The sequence below is a fragment of the Leptosomus discolor genome, chromosome 19, assembly GCF_034619465.1.
Source record: "Leptosomus discolor isolate bLepDis1 chromosome 19, bLepDis1.hap2, whole genome shotgun sequence".
NCBI classification, from domain to species: Eukaryota; Metazoa; Chordata; class Aves; order Leptosomiformes; family Leptosomidae; genus Leptosomus; species Leptosomus discolor.
This window is the reverse complement of record NC_141409.1, coordinates 8,914,909-8,934,779: the sequence shown is the minus strand read 5'-3', so window position 1 is coordinate 8,934,779 and position 19,871 is coordinate 8,914,909. Positions and strand designations below refer to the sequence as shown.

Genomic DNA, 19,871 nt, shown 5'->3' with positions numbered 1-19,871 from the left:
AATATGGGATTTTCTTAGTCACGAGGGGTGATCCGTTTCAGAGACACCACGTTGAGCGTGGCCATCACCTGGGTAAGGGTCAGCCAGGTTTCAAGGTGGCTGCTTGTCAATAATGGGAAGCAACAGCACCATGTGTGGGCATCAAACTCTATTGAGTAATCTCAGGCTGGTGCACAGATATCAATTAGCTTAGCCTTGCAATCAAGGAAGGTCAGGAGTGCTTTCCTCATTTCATACGGGGTGAGACACAGAAATGTTCAGAATTTACCTCTGTAACGAGGTTACAGCCGAGCAAGCACAGGCAGGGGTATGGGCAGTGCTGCCCTCTAGCTCACTGACATTGCTGGGTGTGCCAGAAAACAGTCGATGATGTACAAGACTTACCTTGGAAATTCCCACCTACAGCATCACTTAGCATATTTATAAAATCATGGCCATGAAGAGAGAGAAAAAGACTCTTTGCTGTGTATCTAGACCTGCTTTGCAAAATCACCATGATCCAGCACAACGCCGATTCAATTACTCCGTACTATGATGAAAATGGGCAACATCTATTTGTCTTTTACCAGAGCAAAACACGTACGCACACCTTCACAGAGCAGATTTTTGAACAGCAGATGAAAGGCCAGCTTCAGCGTGCCACCTTCAGTGTCCTGAGCACCCATCTAGGTCCACCCCATCCAAAGCCAACCATTTAAGTGATGGTTTGCATCCCCTCAGTCAGCAAGACTGCAGGACCTACCTGCTCCAAGTTGAACGCATATCTCAAAGCTACACTGGGCTCGCTTTTGTCCCTTCCCTCATGATAAGAACCAAACAGGGCAGGATTTTTATGATTATTTATTATCTGTGAAGTGCCGGCAGTGTCCTGACCCCGTACAAGACACAACTGCTGGGCTTACAAAAAGAAAAAGCACTAAGGCCAAAATCATTTAGCCTCAAAAAAGTTAACAAACATGTTCTCAGGAAGCTCTCAGGCGCTGCCCATCCTGAGGACATATCAAGGTGCCGGTATGAACCCCCCAAACTAGGCAGACATGTAGCTCATTTCTCTCACCCGTAAAGCTTAATTAGGTTGCTGTCCAAACACAGTTTGAGAATATGGCCAAAACACAGCTATGGCCCCTGATTGCTAAAACCCAATCCATTGCAAGAAACTTTTCTTTTTTTTCAGGTGGGGAAGCAACATTAAAAAAACACCACTACTCATGGAAGTTACAACTGCTTCCAACAAATAACATGTAGAAAATACTGGGAGGGAGACTCTTAAAGTATCTGCTAGTTTCCTGTGGAACGGCGTCAAGTCCCCCCTGTTCACCAGATAGATATCAACATCTGACACGTGTTGGAAGACATCCATATCAACTCCACCAGCCTGAACTGTAAGTAGCCGAAAACAAAGCCAGACAGGACATCTGTGATGTGGTGCCGTCCGATCATGACACGGGAAAAGCCCACGCAGAGGGCCCAGAGGACCAGCAGGATCCGGAGAGGGATGGCCAAGACCAGGTGGTTGAGGAAGAACTTGGAGAGCATGGCCGCTCGGCTGGCGTGCCCAGCTGGAAACGCGTAGGTGTCCATGGTCAGGTAGTCCAACAAGCCAGGGGTGATGTCGTACGGGCCCTTCCGCTTGGCCAGCTTCTGCAAACCAGCCACAATCATGATGTCCAGGAGCAGGGCTACAAAATGAGAGACAACGAGGGAAAGGTCAGAGACAGATGCAGAGTCGAGGGCAATTCTCAAGGCGGAACATTCAAGGATTGTCGCTGCCTTTAAATAAAGGGTTGGGTTCAGTTCCAACCAGGTGTCCATGGTTCAGCTGCACGCAGCCCCCCACCTCCATCCTCAGACCACTACCCAAATGTTAGTTAACCCTCCTAGTTCACCCATGGGGAAGGCAAGTGCCTTTATCACCTTCTCGCAGAGGAGAAACACAAACCACAGAGGCAAGCGATCCGCCTGGGGAGGAAGACAGCAACTGGCAAAGCTAAAATTAAAACTCTTTTGGCCCTCAAACCACTGGACTCGGTGTCTCTGCTTCTGTCCTCTACCCCAGGCTTTAGAAACCTTGTGCAGCAAGGACATGGCCCTGCCTGGAGTGGCTCTGTGCCACGGTGACCAGGCTGCAGTGAGCAGTCGGTGGGAGGAAAGGTGCCCCGCAGCACTTTCTGGTGTCATCCCTTGTCCTCTCCCAAGCTCACCACCTCCCTCCCACCCAGAGCCAGCCAGCGGGATCGCACTGCACTGGCAGGTTTCACCGAGAAAAGACCATTAAGGGACAGCGAGCCAAGGGGAAAGCCACGCAACGAAGAAAAAGGGCTTCTGCATTAGAAACAGCACCTCATGCGTTGAAGCGGAGGGCAGGCAACGTCCTCTTAGATGTCCCCCACCTGTCCCTTGCCCTTTGCCGAAGCGCTGAACATCCACGAGCCAGTTCCTGTTTCTGCTTCCCTCTCACTCCCTGTGTTTTCTCCCTGAGAGTCACCCCATGCATCCCCTTCCCTGCACAAACGTGGCTGGGGGGCAACACACCTCCGAGCCCGAGCAAACCCAGGCTTGTGGCAGCAGAGGGACCATCCCTGCAGCTGCAGGTCTCAACACCATATCACCTTTCTTCCCTAACTGCTTCAGGAGTGAAACCCATCAGCACTTGTCTTCTTCATCCTCCTCTTCATCCCACCCCCTTTGCCCCAGCCGACAGGTACGGTCATTTCTATTTCCTAGCATCGATTTTTTTTTTTTTCTTTAATCCCCTCGTCTGCTTTTCCCCAGCCCTCCTAATTAGTCAGAGTGCTGATTTCAGCTCCTCGCAGCAATGACAAGGAAATATATAGTGTCATGATGAGCACAGGCTGCTCCCTCGGCAGGAATGCGAGGGGCTAGTTGCCTGGTTCCCGGGCCCTGATAAAGACCGTTCCTTGAGAGCTGACAAGGTTTCAGGAGGATGGATGGGAATGCGGTGGCGGCAGGGACGGGAAATGAGATGGCACATGGGAGGCAAGTGGTTCCTCCTGCCTGCTCGGCCGCTGGCAGGAGCTGGGATGCAAAGAGCCGTCACGGGGGCTCTGCTCGCCCGCCTCCCGCAGCGTGCCACCTCTGCGCAGCATCACTTTGGGAAGGAGCTGCTATTTATCTGGCCAAACTCTTTCCTTACGGGAGGGCTGTTTTTCTCCTTCGTCTGCACGGCATCGTGCATGGGGAAGGGGAACAGCAGAACCTCCCTGGACCTTCTGCCCACCAGGTCCTGCCCGAGCCACTCCTGGGCTCTCAGAGCTGAGATGGGGCAGAGGAAAAGGTCTGGGCACCAGCTCCTCGTTAGCTGGAACCATGACACAGGCAGCAGCGGGACTCCAGCTTAAACACCACAAGAAGCAGGAGGCTGACACGAAGGCAAGGTTCATAGGTGGCGTCCGAAACGAGGCGGCGAGGCTGCAGGTGCCAGGGGGATGCAAGGAGGCTGGTTAAAACACCCACGGCGGGGGACCCCAGCGCTCAGCAGAGCGGTTCTCTGCATTTTGAGATTTGCTGATATTTTGTTTTCAGGGGCTGGCCGGCGGGGAGAGAAGGAGAGGGAGGCATTTCAAACGCAGGCCGCAGAGCCCCGGAGCAGCCATTCCCCGTGGTTTCTTGTTCAGGCCGAACGTCGTCAGCACGGCTCGCAGCCGCCGAGGGTGACGAGGCGCTGGGGCTGGCCAGCCATTGCATGGCTCTGCTCGTGCTGGGCTTCCTAAATCACCCCCAGCCCACCTCCTCATCCCACCAAGGGGACCTCCCGCAGCCCCCGGTTCAGCAAAGGGCTTCAGGAGCCGGTATTCAGAGCTCAGCGGCCGCATTGCCCATCAGTCCCATCTCACCCCTGGACAAAAGCTGGGCGAGAGCTGAAGCTCCGGGATGCAATCTCTGGAGCTCAGACTCATGCATTCATTTCAGGGAGATGATGCACCAGCGCTGCCAAGAGCAGACTCTGGCCCAAGCTGCTTCTGCTGAAGTCAGCAGCTTATCACATTGCTGAGGAGCCCAGCCAGGACTCAGGAACCAGCCTGGGCACCACAAAGGATCCCCCGTGACTCCTCCATGGTGTTCAATATACCCACTACAGACCATTCCCCATCAAACCCGCCCATAGATCAGTAGCACAACATCGCTGTGCTGTAGCCATGCGTGGTGTTCACCTTTGGCTGTCAGCATTTTGCACTTACAAGATTTTTTTAAGGTCAAAGGTGATGTCAGGGCATCTTGAGGGATGCAGGCATGTGCACATGGAGGTGTTCAGGGCATGGAGAACAAGAGCTGTTTTAATAATCCTTCCATTCAGAAGATGAATAAAATGGGCCTTCAGTACTGCTAGGTTTGATTTTTGTCAAATGATGCACAGAAAGCAGAAAGCCTCCTTTGCCCACATTTCAAGATCTGAAGGCATGACAGCATTAAAACCAGGGGTTAATTTGCTGTTAAAAGGAAAAAAAAAACCACCAAAGATCCCTCCGTCTGGTGCTTTTTTTGTCACTTCCCCCTGCACTTTCTGTTCCTTCCATGAAGCAACTTATTTATGCAACAGCCCCAGCAGCCTGCCCTGCCCCACCCCCCCAAGGCACAGGGGGGGTCCCACCACCCTGGCCCAGCTCTGGGTCTCAGCAGAGCCCCTGCAAAGCCCCGGGGAGCCACCCTGCACCCCTGCCCTCTCCTGCTGCTGCTGCTGCTGCTGCTGCTGCCGGCGGCCAGGCGCTGCCAGAGTGAATCAGCACGCAGCTCTGCTGCCGACGGTGCTGCCACCGGCCCATCCTTCAGAAACAGCTACAGATGGTGCCATCGCTCAGCAGCCCCGGCTCGGGCCCTGTTCCCATGCAATTCCTTGACCTACATACCCGCTTGGACTTCATCTCGCTTGCTTTTTCCCCTTTTTCCCCTTTTTCCCCAACCCTCCCTCCTCAGGCGGGCACATCCACGCCAGCGTTGTGCATCTTAGAGGCATCTTTGGTGGGTCCAGCTGCGGGTGGGTGTCTCTGCACTGGGAAAGGTGCCTTGCTGGCTACCAAAGTGGTTGCATCTGTAGCCCCTTATAGCCTTGTACCTGCCAGCGCAGCCCCAGCCACCTGCAAACCGGCATCGTCACCTTCGGTCTGCCCTTCCCCTGTCCCCATCGCAGTGACATGCGAATCCTTCAGGCTGATTTGAGTGAAATCTGGGGGAAATACAGCCCTGGGAAAGACGGCAGAAAGGAGCCTGCAGCTGATTTACCGGCCTGCACTTGCGCAACGCTGCTCTCTGGAGACAGACAGACTGGGCTGTCAGAGGTGTAGCAGAGATGGCTGAGTGCCACCTGACCGAGGGGTGAGATGAGAGGAGCAAGAAGTTTTAATTTTAAGCATTTTTTCCATCATGCCCTTCCCCCAGATCCCCCAGGATCCATTGGATCTAAAACAGAGGCAGCATTGGATGTAAAATTCAGGTAGCACTGGATTTAAAAGAGCAAAGGAAGGAGTAGCTCTTGCCCACCACTCCTTTCACATTTTTCTGAAAAAGATCCAGAATTTCCCCCTGGTGTTAAGGGAAGTGATCCTTCAGATCCCCACTGCAAAAACATCTGATCGCAAAAAGCTCTACTAACATCTAAAACTCCCTTAAAGCACAGAACCGAATAGCCAGTCTTGTCTGCCTGCGACAATTTTAGCATCAGAGATCACCTTGGTATTGTAAATAGCCAACATCTGGCATCGGCTGCACACTAAATGAGCTGAAAGTGAGCCCCCTGGGCAGACGTTTTATATCTATTAATAAGGAAAGGAAAACAATTATCTGCCTTGCTCCTACCACCAAATGTTAGGAGCCCATTAAGAGCGGAGAGGCGAGCCCGGCGCAGGCAGGGCGCAAGGACAAACCTGAAGCATCGTCGCAGCAGAACCCAGCCAAACGCCAGCAGAACCCAGCCAAACCCCAAAGCTCGTATTTAAGAGAAGTCAAAACAGTTGGACGTCCCCTGTCACCAGTAAGGTCCTTTCTGTCCCAGCGCCCAGGGTGCCGTCTCTGCTGCCGTCCCTCGTGGAGGGGGGGCTGAAGGAGGCTGAGGATGGGGCGAGCACCCTCGGGAGGGCATCGCCTGCCCCAGGTTGGACCCAGAGAGCATCTCCAGGGAGGGAGGCAGGTTCCAGCTGAGATGTTTATATAAACATGTTATCAAAACCGCAGCTGAAAAACAACCTGGGTGCAGTGCTGGGGGCAGCGGGGGGAGGGAAAAAGGAGGAAGCCAAAAAAGCCCTTGGCCTCGTCTGCTCCTGCAGCCGTGATTCACATGACTTCATGCACATGGGGCTGCTCAGATGAGACAAGGCTGCTCTCCAGAGCCCAGCCTGCGACATCGGGATCCCAAACAGCCACGAGCTGGACTCAGCCTCCCAGAACCGCGGCTGAGCTCGTGGGGAGAGGTAAAGGGGGAGGTAAAATGCCCAGGAAGGAAGAGCAAGCCCATCCCATGAGTTCAGGAGGCACCCGAGCGTATCCAAGCAGATGTACATTGGACAACTCCCTCTGCCCAGCCCCAGCACCGTTTTAAAGCAGAGACAAGCTGGCAGTAACTCATTGCCTGGGCTTCAGAGCCCGCAGCCTGCTCTGACCCGGGTTGCCATTGTGCTGGAGGGCACACCAGCCCCACTGAGATGGCATGTGCTTCCCACCACAGCTGCCGAGGCCACGTGTAGGGCCAAGGCTGGCTTTGAAGGTCCTCTATTTCCCAGATTAGCCAACCTCACTCAGGAGTGAACACTGGACAAATGTCACTGTTCCCAGGAAACAGTTTCTTTTGCTTCGTAATCAGAACTCACAATTTTTGTCTATTTTTCTTTTTAATTACATGCCCCCTCCTACTGCTTCTGAGCTTCCCAAATCTTCCACAGGCATTAAGGCTCCCTGACCTGGAAAATGAGCCTCTTGCAGCCTTGACTAGTTGACATTAATGAAAGATGGATGTTTCAAAAGCATCTTCACCCTCACTCTGGTGGAGTTGGTGGCGGCCGGAAAAGCTCCACTCCTCTGGAAGTGAACTCCTCTACTCCATTTTCTTCCCCAAATGTGGTACTATTAGGTGTGCGAGCTGACAAAAGGCACAGATGGCATGGCACATTGAAGAACCAATGAATCAGACACTGCGGCGTTTTAGGGGGAGGTTATTTTTTGGCTGAACAAGCAGCAGAGTGGGGTAAGTGGCCACGGGGAGGTGAAAAAACGGTGGAAAGCGGCATTGTACAATTAATTAAAAAAACCAAACCAACAACTAAAACCAGACCTGCTATATCCTAGATGATTAGAAACAGCCCTGAATGCAAACACAGGCTGCCTGGAGTTCTCCCATTGGAAATACTGTGCCCCTGGGAGCTGGGCAATTTGCATCTCAGCATCAATTACTGAGCGGGGCTGCCTCGCTGGGGGTCTGCAGGGCCTGGGGGACGAGACGTGGGCGAGAGGGTGAGCACAGAGCGAAGGGCTCGTGCTGATGGGAAAAATGAGCGGAGCATCCCCCAGGATGGCTCAGCTGCCTCCCGAGGAGGGCTCCGACGGCTTGCAACGCCCCTGTACGCTACGGCAGCAGGGCGGGTAGCATCAGCACATCCCAGAGCCGCGTGCTGCGACACGCACGAGCACAACGGCGCCGTGTGGGATGAGCTGGGGGAAGTAAACTGCCTTGGGCTGATGACCAACAGCATCTCCCAGCCCCCAAACGCTGGGCTCCTCCCTGGACTCAGTGCTGCTTAGGCTTGTGTTTACACCCCGCTGTGTTCAATAAGGCAAATTGGCAAAAAAAAACCCCACCAAAATTGGGACTGGTTCTGTGGTGCTCAGAGGGCCTCCACAACCATCACACCTCACAGCGCATTAGACCTGGATCAAGTATGTCTGCCAGCATCCCTGTATAGATGGAAATGGAGAGTGAGACCAGAACTGTGTTCCAGGCGAAAACATGGAGATTCTTCCAAGGGGAGGAAAAAGAAGCAGTTCAGCTGATTCCCCTCTCCCACCCCCATCCTCCGCCAAGCCTGGCCGGGAGCAGGATACCCGATGGGCTCTGCCTGCCCACCGCTCCTCCCAGCGCCTCACCTCGCTGCCCAACGCTGCTCCACCTTCCTCTTCCCAACCACTGCTCCTGTCAAGGCACGTTAGAGGCAAACACACTCACCCATTTCTCAGGATCTCCCTTCGGGCCAGAGCCTGGCTCAGCTTCTCTGGCAGGGCTGGCTCTGCCTGAGTGAAACAGCTACTGTCCCCTTTGAGCTCCAGGCAGGGGCACTGGGAAGCTGTTCCCAGAGTGACAGGCAGAAGGATGACTCATTTCCCATGTTTATTCTCCCTCTTCCCATTCAACAACGCTCTCACTTCTTTTCTCTTTCACTCTGCATTCAGGCTCTGGAACATTTTGCCTGCTCGCTCTGCACGAGGGCTGGATTTCAGCTTACTGCAGTTTCCCCAAGGGCTGCGCACTGATGGCTGCAGGGCTCGCAGCATCCTCAGCACTGAGCAGCCGGTCAGGACCTGAGCTCCTTGATGCTGCCCAGTACCAAGGGGCTGATCTGATAGAGACCCTGCGCAGGTCCCTGGAAATACCCCCCCGCCCCTGCCTGCTCCAGCCACAGTCAGATGGGTCCCAGCCTGTCACTGACTGTCCTTTATCCGAAGGGACACTGCAGACTTGCAAGCCTGCCCTGCAGTGAACAGTATACGTTTGCTATAGAGGAAGCAGGCGAGAAAGCGAAGGGGGGGCAGGGAAGCCGGGAGAGCTGGGCATCGCTTGCTGTTCAGAGATGCCTGAGCTCATCAGCTGTGAAGGGATGAAGGGTGAGGACAGCACCCACCAAAGGACCAGGGACTTTAACTGCTGTATCTGGGCAGGACAACAAGAGGCAGATTAGCAGCCTGATGTGAGGAAGAGGAATATTTAGTGCCAGCCCCTGGACCTGTGTCTAGATGCTGGATACAGGGAGTGGGTACCTGTGTTGTTCCCTCTGCCTGGCACCCACCACGGGTCAGGCACGTTGGGTTACTCGACATTTAAGCACTTCCACCCCGCTCGGCAGATGTGCTGCAACTCGCTGAGATCTCAGCGGGCACTGGCAGGGCTGGGAGGGGAGCAGGACAGAGGCTGAACCTCTTCCATGTGCCAGGTTTTCCAAGGAGGGGATGGTTCATGCAAGGTGCCAGCTCCCGAGCTGCTCTCCCCTTCCCCGCCGAAACATCATCTGCCCTGTCTAGCTCAGAAAATCCCCAGCCTCGCAGTGGGAAAATGCAAGGGAAAAAATAGACACATCTGGCCCCAAACCATCTCTGGGGCTCTCGGCTTAGCAAGCTCTGCTGCATACAGACTGATCCATCTGCCGTGCAACTCCCCGGCCTCTCTGCTGGGTCTGGGCTGCCGAGCCCTGAGGCTCGATAGGATGAGCTTGTCTGTACTGCCTGGGCATTTAATCTACTCGGTGACCTTTACCAGCAACGGGCTGTACTAGCTGGAATTTCACCACACAGACTCCGAAGCAAAGCATGACAATACCTGAAGCACCTCCGTATTGTTAGAGCAGGGTCAGCAGGGTCCCGAGGGGCTTGGTGAAGGCACTTCTTGCTCTTTCCTTCCTAACCCACCACTTTTCTGCCAATCTGGTCTTGCTTGGAAGCTGCTGGGGTGGGACTGCAAAGTCCTGGCCATATATATGTACTTATAAATATACATATATATATATAAAATAAATATATACATGGCTCAGGATAAAGTCACAGCTCTGCAGGGAACTATGCCTCAGAATGTCACAGCTTGGTTCCCAGTCCGACCAAAGGTAGGTCAGTATTCAGGGAGAAGGCTGGAGAGAGGAAGAACTGCCTTCTCGCTGACTTTCAGCAGTGGAGAAGTGATCCTGGGCTCCCCTCCTTTCCTCCTCCTGCAGCAAGCCACCCATCCTCAGCAAGCCACGCTGCTTGCGATGATACATCCACACCCTGCGGCACTGCTTTACTTGACGGCGATAAACGCTTAGTGACAGCACCGAAGAGCCAACCTGCCCCTCAGAAGCAGGATGCAGAGCCAGCTGGTGATGGATGAGGACTGGAACCCGTGTCACCGAGACAGCAGGCAAAGAGAAGACCAAGGCTTCCTCTTCTCCTAGCCTGAATACCTGTTTCAGAAAGCCATGACCAAAGCAGGACCAGTTAATGCCTGGTATTTCAAACTGAGCACAAATACGAGTTTTATGTGCAAGGGTTAACCGAGCAGATACTTTCTGACAGCAAAGGCACGTGGCTGGACTGCAGGTAACTAACCAAGGTGGCGATTTGGCTCTGAACACAATAGATGGCCTTCACCGGAGCGAACACTTTGGCTAGATGACCATATTCCGTCCCCATCGCAGTAAGAAGGCGCCTGGACCTGGAAAGACCATCAGTCTAACCAGATTGATCTGTTCAGCTTAATAAATAGGAGGTGAAGAAACGACTTGAGCACTACCCAAAATACTGGAAGGCAGAAGAGACGTTGGCTAAAAGAACTATTCAGCTGAAGAGACAAGGGTATGCAGATGCAACGAAGGGAAGAGAGGAGTCAGACTAAAAGCAAGGCGCTCGTGAGACTACCTGCCACTGCAGTAATACAGAAATGGTTTTGACAAGTTCACCCTCACTTGTAATTGTACATCAGATTGAGTGTTTGGGTTTTTTCCCTTAACAAATTGAACAGGAATAAATTAAGGGATGTGCTACAGCCTGTATTTTGCCGTGGGTTAGATCAATGATCCAAATGTTCTTTGCTGGCTTTGCAGTCAATGAATCACTAAATTTGGATCCACATCCTCACCAGATGGATCAGAACCAGAAACTGAGGTACTGCTTCCCCCAGGGTTTAATGGAGTTTCTGTCTGGTTCTGAAGCAGATCTGGGAATTTTAGTGAAAGTTTTATATCTTTTTTTTCCCCCTGAAAGCCCACTTGAAATGTTTAAATCATTTTCTAAGCACCTCACTTTTCATGAAATCCTTGTGATGGTGGAGAAAAGCTTGAACAGTCCTAAAAGTTCCAACATTGGCAGACAAATAAAATGAACTCTAAAACTGGGGGGTTTCCTGAGTTATCATTTTCTCAATTTGGCTGGGGGGATGTGTGCAGACTTTCTTCCTGGCTCTTCAACAGCCAGAGCTGGCAATGCTGACATAGTCTTCCTGAAAGCACATTCTGGCAGAGGGATTTTTACAGTGGGCACAGATATCTGATTTCTTCCATCTTTTCAGTAACAGGCTGTGAGCGTGCTTCTCTGGCTGTTTGGCATTTGCTGGAAAGGATTACGATGAGAAGGAGAATCAATAAATTCCATCACAGATGACAAACATGGAGGGAAAACATTGCTTGGGGTTGCTAATCAACATCTGCAGTTGGGATGGATGGAGCATCCCAGGGTCAGACCCCCTCACCCGAAATGCTCCCAACATGTGTTGGCAAAGCTCCTGCCAAGAGCTTCTCAGGTGCAAGTGCCCCCCCCTCCATCTGCAGCGGTGCTTCTGCCAGGTTCCCAGTCCCATTTCAGCAGTCTCCTGTCTCCTTGCCTTGAAAGCCTGATTGCAAATCCTAAACAAGTGCTCTATGATGGGCTGGCTCCCTGCCCAGAGACTGCATCAGAAATTCTGCTTGATGTACCCAACTCTCAGCAAGCAGGGGGAAGGGAGGAGAGCCAGGGGAGGTAAGGAATGGGTACCATAGACAACCCCAACTTCTCTGCTTCCCTCTTCCCAGGAAACCAATGAAGCATCAGGAAGTTCCCTTCCCTTTGACCTTGTCCCTACCCATTGAGGGCTTTCCACCGCATCCTGATGGACGGGATCCCCAGGAAAACAGCAGTGAGAGGGACCAAGGATGCCAGGTGCAGCAGTCATGCCATCCCCTTCCTATTTACTCATGAGACCCCACTTCTCATGAGATCTGTCTAGGTCCACCGGCCCCACACTCCTCAGCCGGACTCCTTCCTCCACCAGCAATGCAGGTATTACGGCAGCAGCCACTCGTCTAGTCAGAGCTCCTGACTGCAGTCCTAAATATCAAACCAAGGCCACGCTCACAGCAGAGATCTGCTCTGCGGGGCGACACAAGTCCTGCTGAGGAAGTTCTGGCAAGAGGACTCAGGGCACCTTGGTCAGTCCCACCAGTCAGTGTGGTCTACTCGGAGGGCAAAGGGGAGCTCTTTGGAGGCTGCCGGACCTACGGGGCTGTCGAGTCACGTTGTGAACTAGTACTTCACACAATTTAAATATTTCCTTTCTTGGCAGGTGGAGAAGAGGCATGGGAGTAGTGTGTCTAGGCAAGGAAGCAAGACTTCAGAAACCCCCTCGAGCTGTCCCCAAGCACCACATCCAAGCTCAGGAGACCTGGAGGTAGTGGTGCAGGGCTGAGCTCTCCCAAGCGACCACCTGATACTCAAAGTTTCAACTCGACCCGGAGGTGGCTTTGCATTTGGCCTCTTCACATGGCAACAGAAGGGTAAGAAAACCTCTCTTGTTTATAAGCCAAAGGTGCCATTAGCTCTTTATAAGGATCTCAAATGTTTTGGAGTCAAAGAGGTCAGTTTTCAGGCTCCAAAACAGCCAAAGGCTCTCAGGTCAAGAGACATCTGGAAACTGTGCTGGCTGATGTTAGTCACCTACTATTTCATTCTGGTGCCCTTTTAAATGGAGCTTCTTTTCTCAGTGAGAGGTTGACCCAGCGGACCGAGGAGCCCCTGGAAGAACTGCTGACGTTGGCAGGCTCTGCATCACGCCGATGCTATTCTGGCTACTTCCCCGCGATGGCCTCCCTTCATTAGATGTCACAGCACGAGGACAGTCCCTCTCAAAGGCAGAAGGGAGAAAAGGCACCTACCACTGTGCTTTTCAAGCCAGTTCAGCATAATCTGCGCCCTCTCCAAAGGATGAACTTGTGGAAAAAAAATCCTGGGGCCATGTTGCAGAGCCCATATCACATCGCAGTCGGCCCCTGAGGACAGGATGTCCCTTTCCTGAGGTGCCTCTGAAAGAAAATGTCCCTATGTCCCCTCAAAAGGCTCTCTGAGAAGCAAAGGCCTAAATCCAGCGTTTTCAATTACTCTTACCAACCAAAAGCAAGAGGTCCAATCGCTGGGGGTTTTTTTGTGGAGGGTGAAACACTAGGGTGGACCACGGCCAGATGAGATAGTAATTAGTCACAATGAAAAAATATGGTAACTGGGCCCCGTGCTAAAGGCAAAAGAGTGAAAAGACCAAGGTCTTCAGGTAGACATGGCCAGGGTGGGTTGGGGCCAGGATCTAAAGCAAGTCACGCCTAGAGCTCAGCCTAGTCACTGGTGGGATGTCGGTCCACATGGGCAGGATGGGCCCTGCTCAGCTGAGAAAGCAACTCCTTTAACGTGTCCCAGCTTCCAGAAACAAGGACACCGACCACCGCACAAGAAAGGACGAGCAGGAGAGACAGAAAGATCCCAGCCCACCTGCACAGCCTTTGGGTCAAATTAGCACATGGAAACGGGGACAGCAGCAAGAAAGGTCCTCATGGGAAGGAGGATGCAAGATCAAACCGCAGCAGGGAAGGAGACAGGACTCCATCACGCGGCAGCTGAGACGTGGAGCCAGGGTCTGTTCAGGAAGGTGGTGAGGGGATGGAAATTTTTTTTTTCTCAGGGATATCCTCAGGAATTGATCCAGATATCAAAGATTTAAAACTTTATATTTTCACCACCTATCAAACCACCAAGACAGATGACCACAGATTAAATAAACAACATCGCTGCTGGTATCCACTTCCACATCACAGACACTTCCTCGGTCTAGGCCCCACGCAGGACCAGGGACCTGCCCCTACTCTTTGGGTGTCACCAGCTACCAGGATTACTCCATCCCTCTTAGACAACTTTTTGCTACATCCATCACCCATGGAACCCAGGACCGAGACAGCCGACAAGTGCAGCGTTCACCCTAAAGGTCACTCCCTGCTCACCACATCGGTGGCTGGGAGCAGTCAGAGGAGGAGTCCCAGTGCCGCTGTCCCTTGTGACCAGGGCTGGGCTTTCCCGATGGGGAGGGAGGTTTGCCACTCACCTAGCAGCAGGTTCATGAGGACCTCTTGGCCTGCCAGCGTGCTGCTCTTCACCAGGCAGATGAGCGTACCCGCAATCCAGGGGATCCCGTGCCCCGTTATCCCCAGGAGGTTAATCATGGAGCGGGCACCACCCCAGGAGGAGGCTCTGTTGGCACACACTCCCAGCCTCTTGGACATGCAGATATCGATGGCCAGCAGGGAGTTGAAGGCGATTCCCTTGAAGGACGGGTTGAGCTGCATGCAGTCCTCTTCGGGCAGCTGCTGCGACTGCCTCCGCTCCTTGGGGTTGCTGTTCTGGGCACCAGCTGCCCCAGCCTGGCCGCTCTGCTTTCTGCTGGAGCTCCTGCTCTCCTGGTTCCCCTTCAAGGGCTGATTCAGCGAGAGGAACTCAGCCCTGTTGAGGACATTGCTCCTGTCTCTTGCCCTGGACCGCGGCTGGGATGCTGGCATTGCAGTCTCTCTCCAACGCAACCTGCTTTGCAAGTACAGGGAAGGAGAGAAATTCCTCTTCTCCCTGCAGAAAGCTTCCCCCGCTCCCACCCTCACGAGCCGTGAATTTGGGAAGCTACAAAGGTTCCCCTCTGTTGCAGTTGCCCCCAGCACAGACTGCAGCTGTTAAATATAGAGTAAGGAATGCACATGGCTGTTTACTTCATGGGCCTAGCAAGCTTGGAAGGAAAATTAATGCCAGGCTTGGCAGCCACTCCAGTGCCAGGGAAAAAGGTTAAACAGCCAATAGATTGGAAGAAGAGGAGGGAAAAGCGTTGTGCCAAAGGTTGGTTGCTTCTGGCCTGGTCTATTTAAATCTTCCAATTGCTTATTCCCCTGGGCTGCAAGGGAAACTGGGAAATGTAGTTTTTTGCACTGCAATTCACATTTCACTATCAGAGAGTCAGAGCTGGAGGAGATTACAGCATTTCCCCCCCTCCCCAGGGCAGCTGGTATTGCTCCTACGGTGGGCTCTGCCACCGGGCTTTGCAAGCTCCGAGGCTGGGCATTGCTTCGGGGGCTTCCCCCCCAAGGAGCTCTCCCCAGCTATCTTCTTGATTTGTCCGTTCTACAACATCTCACCCCCTTTGAGGGCACCCCAAATACCACCTTCCTCTCCCTGGTATGGTTACCTTTCAAACATCACCAGCCCCATCCTCCCACCCCGCTCAGGGTGCACCCCTGCAGCGCCTTCCATCACTCACCCTGTTCCCGGACCAAGAAGAAGCATCACCTGCCTCCTGATTAGAAGAGACACGGCACCGCTAATGAATTCCCATCCTCCTGCCCCCGGTGCTGAGCGTGGCCTCAATACCGCACGTGTTTCTGCCGCGTCATCCAGCGCCGCAGGTCCCACGCTGAGAGCAGGTGACAGGTGGTGCCCGTGTCCCGGAGCTGCGGGGCGATCAGCAGCACAGGTACCGGCCCCAGGGGAGCGGGCATCACAGGATGGTGAGGAGAAAGGCTTCCTGCAGCGTGGGCTGGGTGCCACGGGCCTGGGGAGTCTTCCTGCAGAGGACAGGGAAGACCTGCCGTCCCTCCTGCCACGGCGCGTTGTGCTCCATCACTTTGTCCATGCGCGGCTGCTGGGAGCCTCCCAGCTCCCCGCCACAGCTGAGGTGAACCCCTCCGAGACATCTCCCACCCGCTGATCACCAGCGCTGGCGAGCCCCTGAGAACATCCCGTCTGTGCTCGTAGCTCCAGCTTACAGGTCTGAGCGATCTTGCTACAGTCCCTGAGCTGCAGCCACGTGGATCTAAGCCTGAAGCACCTCTGGGAGAGACTGTCCATCCATCTCAGCTCCTCCTGCCCAAAGGATGGCAGCCCACTACAGCAACCACCCGAGCCAGGGCCACGTGGGCTGCCATCACTGAGTTACCTTCCCTCGGCGATGGGCTGTGGTGGCTCCACACCACCCACGCAGTCAAGAAACGGGATTATTCCTGTGCAAATAGGCTGGAAATCCCCTGTGGATGGAGAAGCGGAGAAGATGAATATTGCACCGAGGAGCAGAACAGGCACACCTCTTGATGCCAGTGACATTCGCCTACACAAATGTCCAGTTACAGAGGTCAGTATTTGTACAGGTCTGTTCCCTGGGAATCAGGCCCCCAGGTATCTTTAAAAGTCTTGTCCAAAATGCACTGGAGAGCTTAAGCGCTAAACGAAAGGTGGTTCTTGGCTTTCTAAGAAAATAAGAAAAATTTTGCACTTTCTTCACGCTTTTCATCCATAGTTCTCAAAATCCTCTAGATGAACTATGCATCCAGCCTGTGCCCATCTGACAGACAGACTGGCCAGAGGCAAAGGCAGTGCTTGGCCAAGCGATTGCCAGTGGTTCTGAAGAGCCCTCGCTCCTGGGCTTTGCTCATATTTCCCTCCCTAATGAATCAAAGGAAAATAATAGACGTCAATTTATTTCCGGATCACATCCTCCAGGAACCTGCCCCTAGCCTGCGACGGTGATCCTAGCCAGGGGAAGAGCTCACCCCTTCCTCAGGCACCCTGCTCCAGCCCAGAAACCACAACCCCGCTCAGCGCAGGTACCTCTGGGGGCTGCGGCAGCCCGGGAGCGTGCACAGACGCTGCCACGTCACCGACACCCACCAGCTCCCCGCCGATCACCGGCTGCGCGGCGGCTTTCTCACGCTATCACACAAGTCAGCGCCTTGTCCCTATCTGCCTGCCCTCATCCCGCTGCCCCGCTCCGAGGCATGTGGAAAATCTCAGCCCACCTGACACCAGCCAGGGAAATAACCATCGTCGCTGCTTTAACTTGGCTATAGTCATCCCCTCCCCGCTGGACGGCCTCCCTGTTTTCTCCCTCTCCATGCAGGGCTGCTGCTGCGTGGGGCTTTTTGCAAACATCTGGTGGGCAGAGGGTTAAAGCGCTGGTGGTCAGGAGCCTGCAGAAATAGGGGACACTCATCTCTTCCCCCCCCCCGTCCAGCCCCATGCTGGGGATGCTGAGCTGTTACTGAGCATGTTTCCTCAGGAGCTGTTGTGGGGAAAGAAATACCTTGAAAGCCCTGGGAGTTAATTTAATCTGGTGCCTGTCTCTTCTGCTGACACTGATATGAGGAAATTTCTCTGCTTTACACACCGAGCTGCCCTGGCCTCCCCACAAGAATCCAGTCCCACACCCCAGCACAGCTCAGCTCCCCAGCGGGAAGGGGACGGAGGAGGAAGGGCAGTGCGGGACGGTGGCAGTGCCAGCAAACCCCTGTCAAAAGTGCAGCAGGAAAGAAAAGCAATTTGGTGTCTCCTGCAGCCAGGCAGGCTGTCACTGCCAGTCTCAGCCAGGGAAAAGGAGCTCGGGAGGGCAACATCCCCGATCCCTGCACTGGGGCCATGATGAGCACCGTCCCGCTCGCAAAAACAGCCAGAAAAACCAGGGGTTTTATAAATATCCCCGCTAAACCTGCAGACAGGCTCCCTGCTCCGGCGGGGCTATTCCAGGCCTGACACCTGATCCATGGCAGGTCATGGAGCACCTGGGAGAACGCCCAGACGGACAAATCCGGACAGACAACTCTGGCGCGCTCCACAGTCCCCGGCCGTGCTCCCCGCCTGCCCACCCTGCCTGCCCGCGGTGCTGCAGTCCTGGGGCTGCCAGCCACAATTCCCCGTGTAGCCGCGGCCACGCACGGCAATCAGCTGCTGGCACGGCCACGCAGACCACGCTGGAGGCACGGGTGGGATGGGAGGGACAGCAACGTCCCCTTTCGCCGCAGTTCACTGGCAGCTTTGGTGCATTCCAGCCTCTGGCAGCGGCCGGCCAAGAAGCAGCGCTTGCAAGCAAACCTGCAGTGTTCCTGGGTGGGATTCTTCTAGGAGCAAAAAAAGAAAGCTTGGCCAAAATAACTTATAATTTTTCTGCAGGATTTATGGCGCACGCAGCAGTGCCAGGCAGGCCCGTTAGCGCAGCACAGCGTAGCCTCTGCTGGGCCGGCTTTATTTGTGGCTGCTTGGATGGTGGAGAGGAGACCCTGCCTTCAGTAAACCTGGAAAAGGGCTGGAAGGACATGGAGGCACAGCGCAGGCCATGGTGCTGAGGGGAGCAATAGCAGGAAACAGAGCATGGCCGTGCTACGATGAGACACGGACAAGCGCATCAAATAAGCAGCAGAAGGAAACACAAACTCACAGCATCGCCAGACATTCCTAATTCTTGCTTATCACAGCTTGGCCTCGCAGCAGTTCCATCAGCAAGCACCACGCTCTCGGGCACGGGAGCTGTTTCGGCACAAGGCTTAACGCAGCCACTCTGGGGTGCAGTGTGCTAGTGCCTTAATCACTCACAGCAGCGCGATGGAGACGGGCACGACCAAAACCCAAAGAAAAACTCCGGCTGAAGATGAAAAAGCTGATTTAATTAGAATGAGATAATGCAATTTCCTAGTTGACCAGAATGCCAGAGACAGCCCAAGTTGAAGCAAGGACCTGGCTGAAGCTTCAGTGAAACTGGAGTTGCAGAATATGCATTTTCACCAGATTTCATGATGCTCTGAGAAAATGTGACAAGCTTGTTTGAAAAGTGTGAAAGAGCCTTGGAAATGTCAAAGGATTTCAGCACCTTCTGGAGGCTGCTGAAGCAACTGGATATTTCATTCGGAGATGCTAATTTCATTCTTTCTTGTACTACATGATAGTAAGTTGTGTGTAAGTTGAGTGTGTTCTTCGGTTTTGTATCTGTTGCAGGGCTAGTGACTACAATTGTGCCCTTCACAGAGACCAGGCAGTTTAAAATAAAATACTTAGCCAACGCTTTGAGAAAACGTGCAGAAGAAAAAACGTAACAATATACAGTGTTTTTTTCCACCCGCTGTGGGTGGAAAGGAGCAAAATCTGCCTCCCCTCGTCCTGCGGCATTCGCTCGCCAGGATCACCCAGCAGCTCTGGCCTCTCCTACCCGCCGCAGGACAGGCGGCAAGTGCGCAGGGTTGGAAAAACGCCAGGCACTGCGCGAGCTAATCAAGGCTGCTGAGAGCGTGGGGGCGGGAAGGACTAAAAGACATTTCCTTGGCTCTGCGCTGCTGTCCCAGACCGCCAGTGGCACCAGGAAAGCAAAATTTTTACCTCTCAGTGCCCTGGATTTCCAGAAAACCAGTCACGGAGCACACGCGCACCCGACCGCAGCTACTACCGAAAAACCTGCACACACGCACCTCACCTAGTGCTCAGCTCTTGAAAGCCGGATCCTCAGCGGGCTGGTGGTCAGCAGGGACCGGCCAGCGACCTTACTCCTGAAACTGCCCGTAGCAGAAGTTTGCAACTTTCCCACAGGCCACTGCTGCCTCAAAACGCTTCTCACTCTCTATTCCAGCTACTCCTCAGTCCCCTCTGCTGCCATGGAGAGCTTTGCATTTCCAGTTGCTCGAATCACATCCAGCCTAGGGCTACGGGTTTTGCAAATAAGGAGGACTGGCCCTTCAGCAAATCTACCAGCCAAGCTCCAGCCAGGGGAGGAAAGCTGAAAACCCAAGAGAAAAATACACTGCAGTTAAAAAAAAAAAAAAAAGAAAAAAAGAGAGGGGGAAAAAAAAAAAAATGTTTCAAAAAAAAAAAACTACATTACCCACAATCCGCAGACATGTGGGAGGAAAATGCTGTGGGGTTTTTTTTGTTGGGTTTTTTTTTTTTTTTGCAAGGGAGGTTTAGCTTCAACAGCTGCAGTTTAAAAGCGAAATACAGGGGGAGGGACGGAGCTGGGCGAAGAAGGGAGGACGGGGAGAGAGCGGGGGGCTGAGACCCGCCGCCGGCCCGGGGGAGCCGCTGTCATGCGGGGGTCCCGGCCCGGA

The 19,871-nt window shown here is 53.7% G+C and overlaps 1 protein-coding gene across 1 annotated transcript; it reads right to left on the bottom strand.

Moving 5' to 3' along the window:
- Nucleotides 1-823: 823 nt before the first annotated feature.
- PLPP7 (phospholipid phosphatase 7 (inactive)) lies at nt 824-15,328 on the bottom strand. Its single transcript, XM_009955600.2, has 3 exons — nt 15,275-15,328; nt 14,081-14,553; nt 824-1,679 (listed from the first exon to the last, which is right to left on the bottom strand). Exons 1-3 carry the CDS (start codon nt 15,298-15,300, stop codon nt 1,315-1,317), a joined length of 864 nt encoding a protein of 287 aa, XP_009953902.2. The 5' UTR covers nt 15,301-15,328; the 3' UTR covers nt 824-1,314.
- Between the last annotated feature and the right edge of the window lie 4,543 nt (nt 15,329-19,871).

Coding starts and splice junctions, on each gene's coding strand:
- PLPP7 (XM_009955600.2), bottom strand. CDS start 15,300: ATGCTTCTTCTTGGTCCGGGAACAGG. Junction 14,554..15,274: donor CTTCTTGGTCCGGGAACAGG/GTGAGTGATGGA, acceptor CTTGCAAAGCAG/GTTGCGTTGGAGAGAGACTG. Junction 1,680..14,080: donor CCTCATGAACCTGCTGCTAG/GTGAGTGGCAAA, acceptor CTCATTTTGTAG/CCCTGCTCCTGGACATCATG.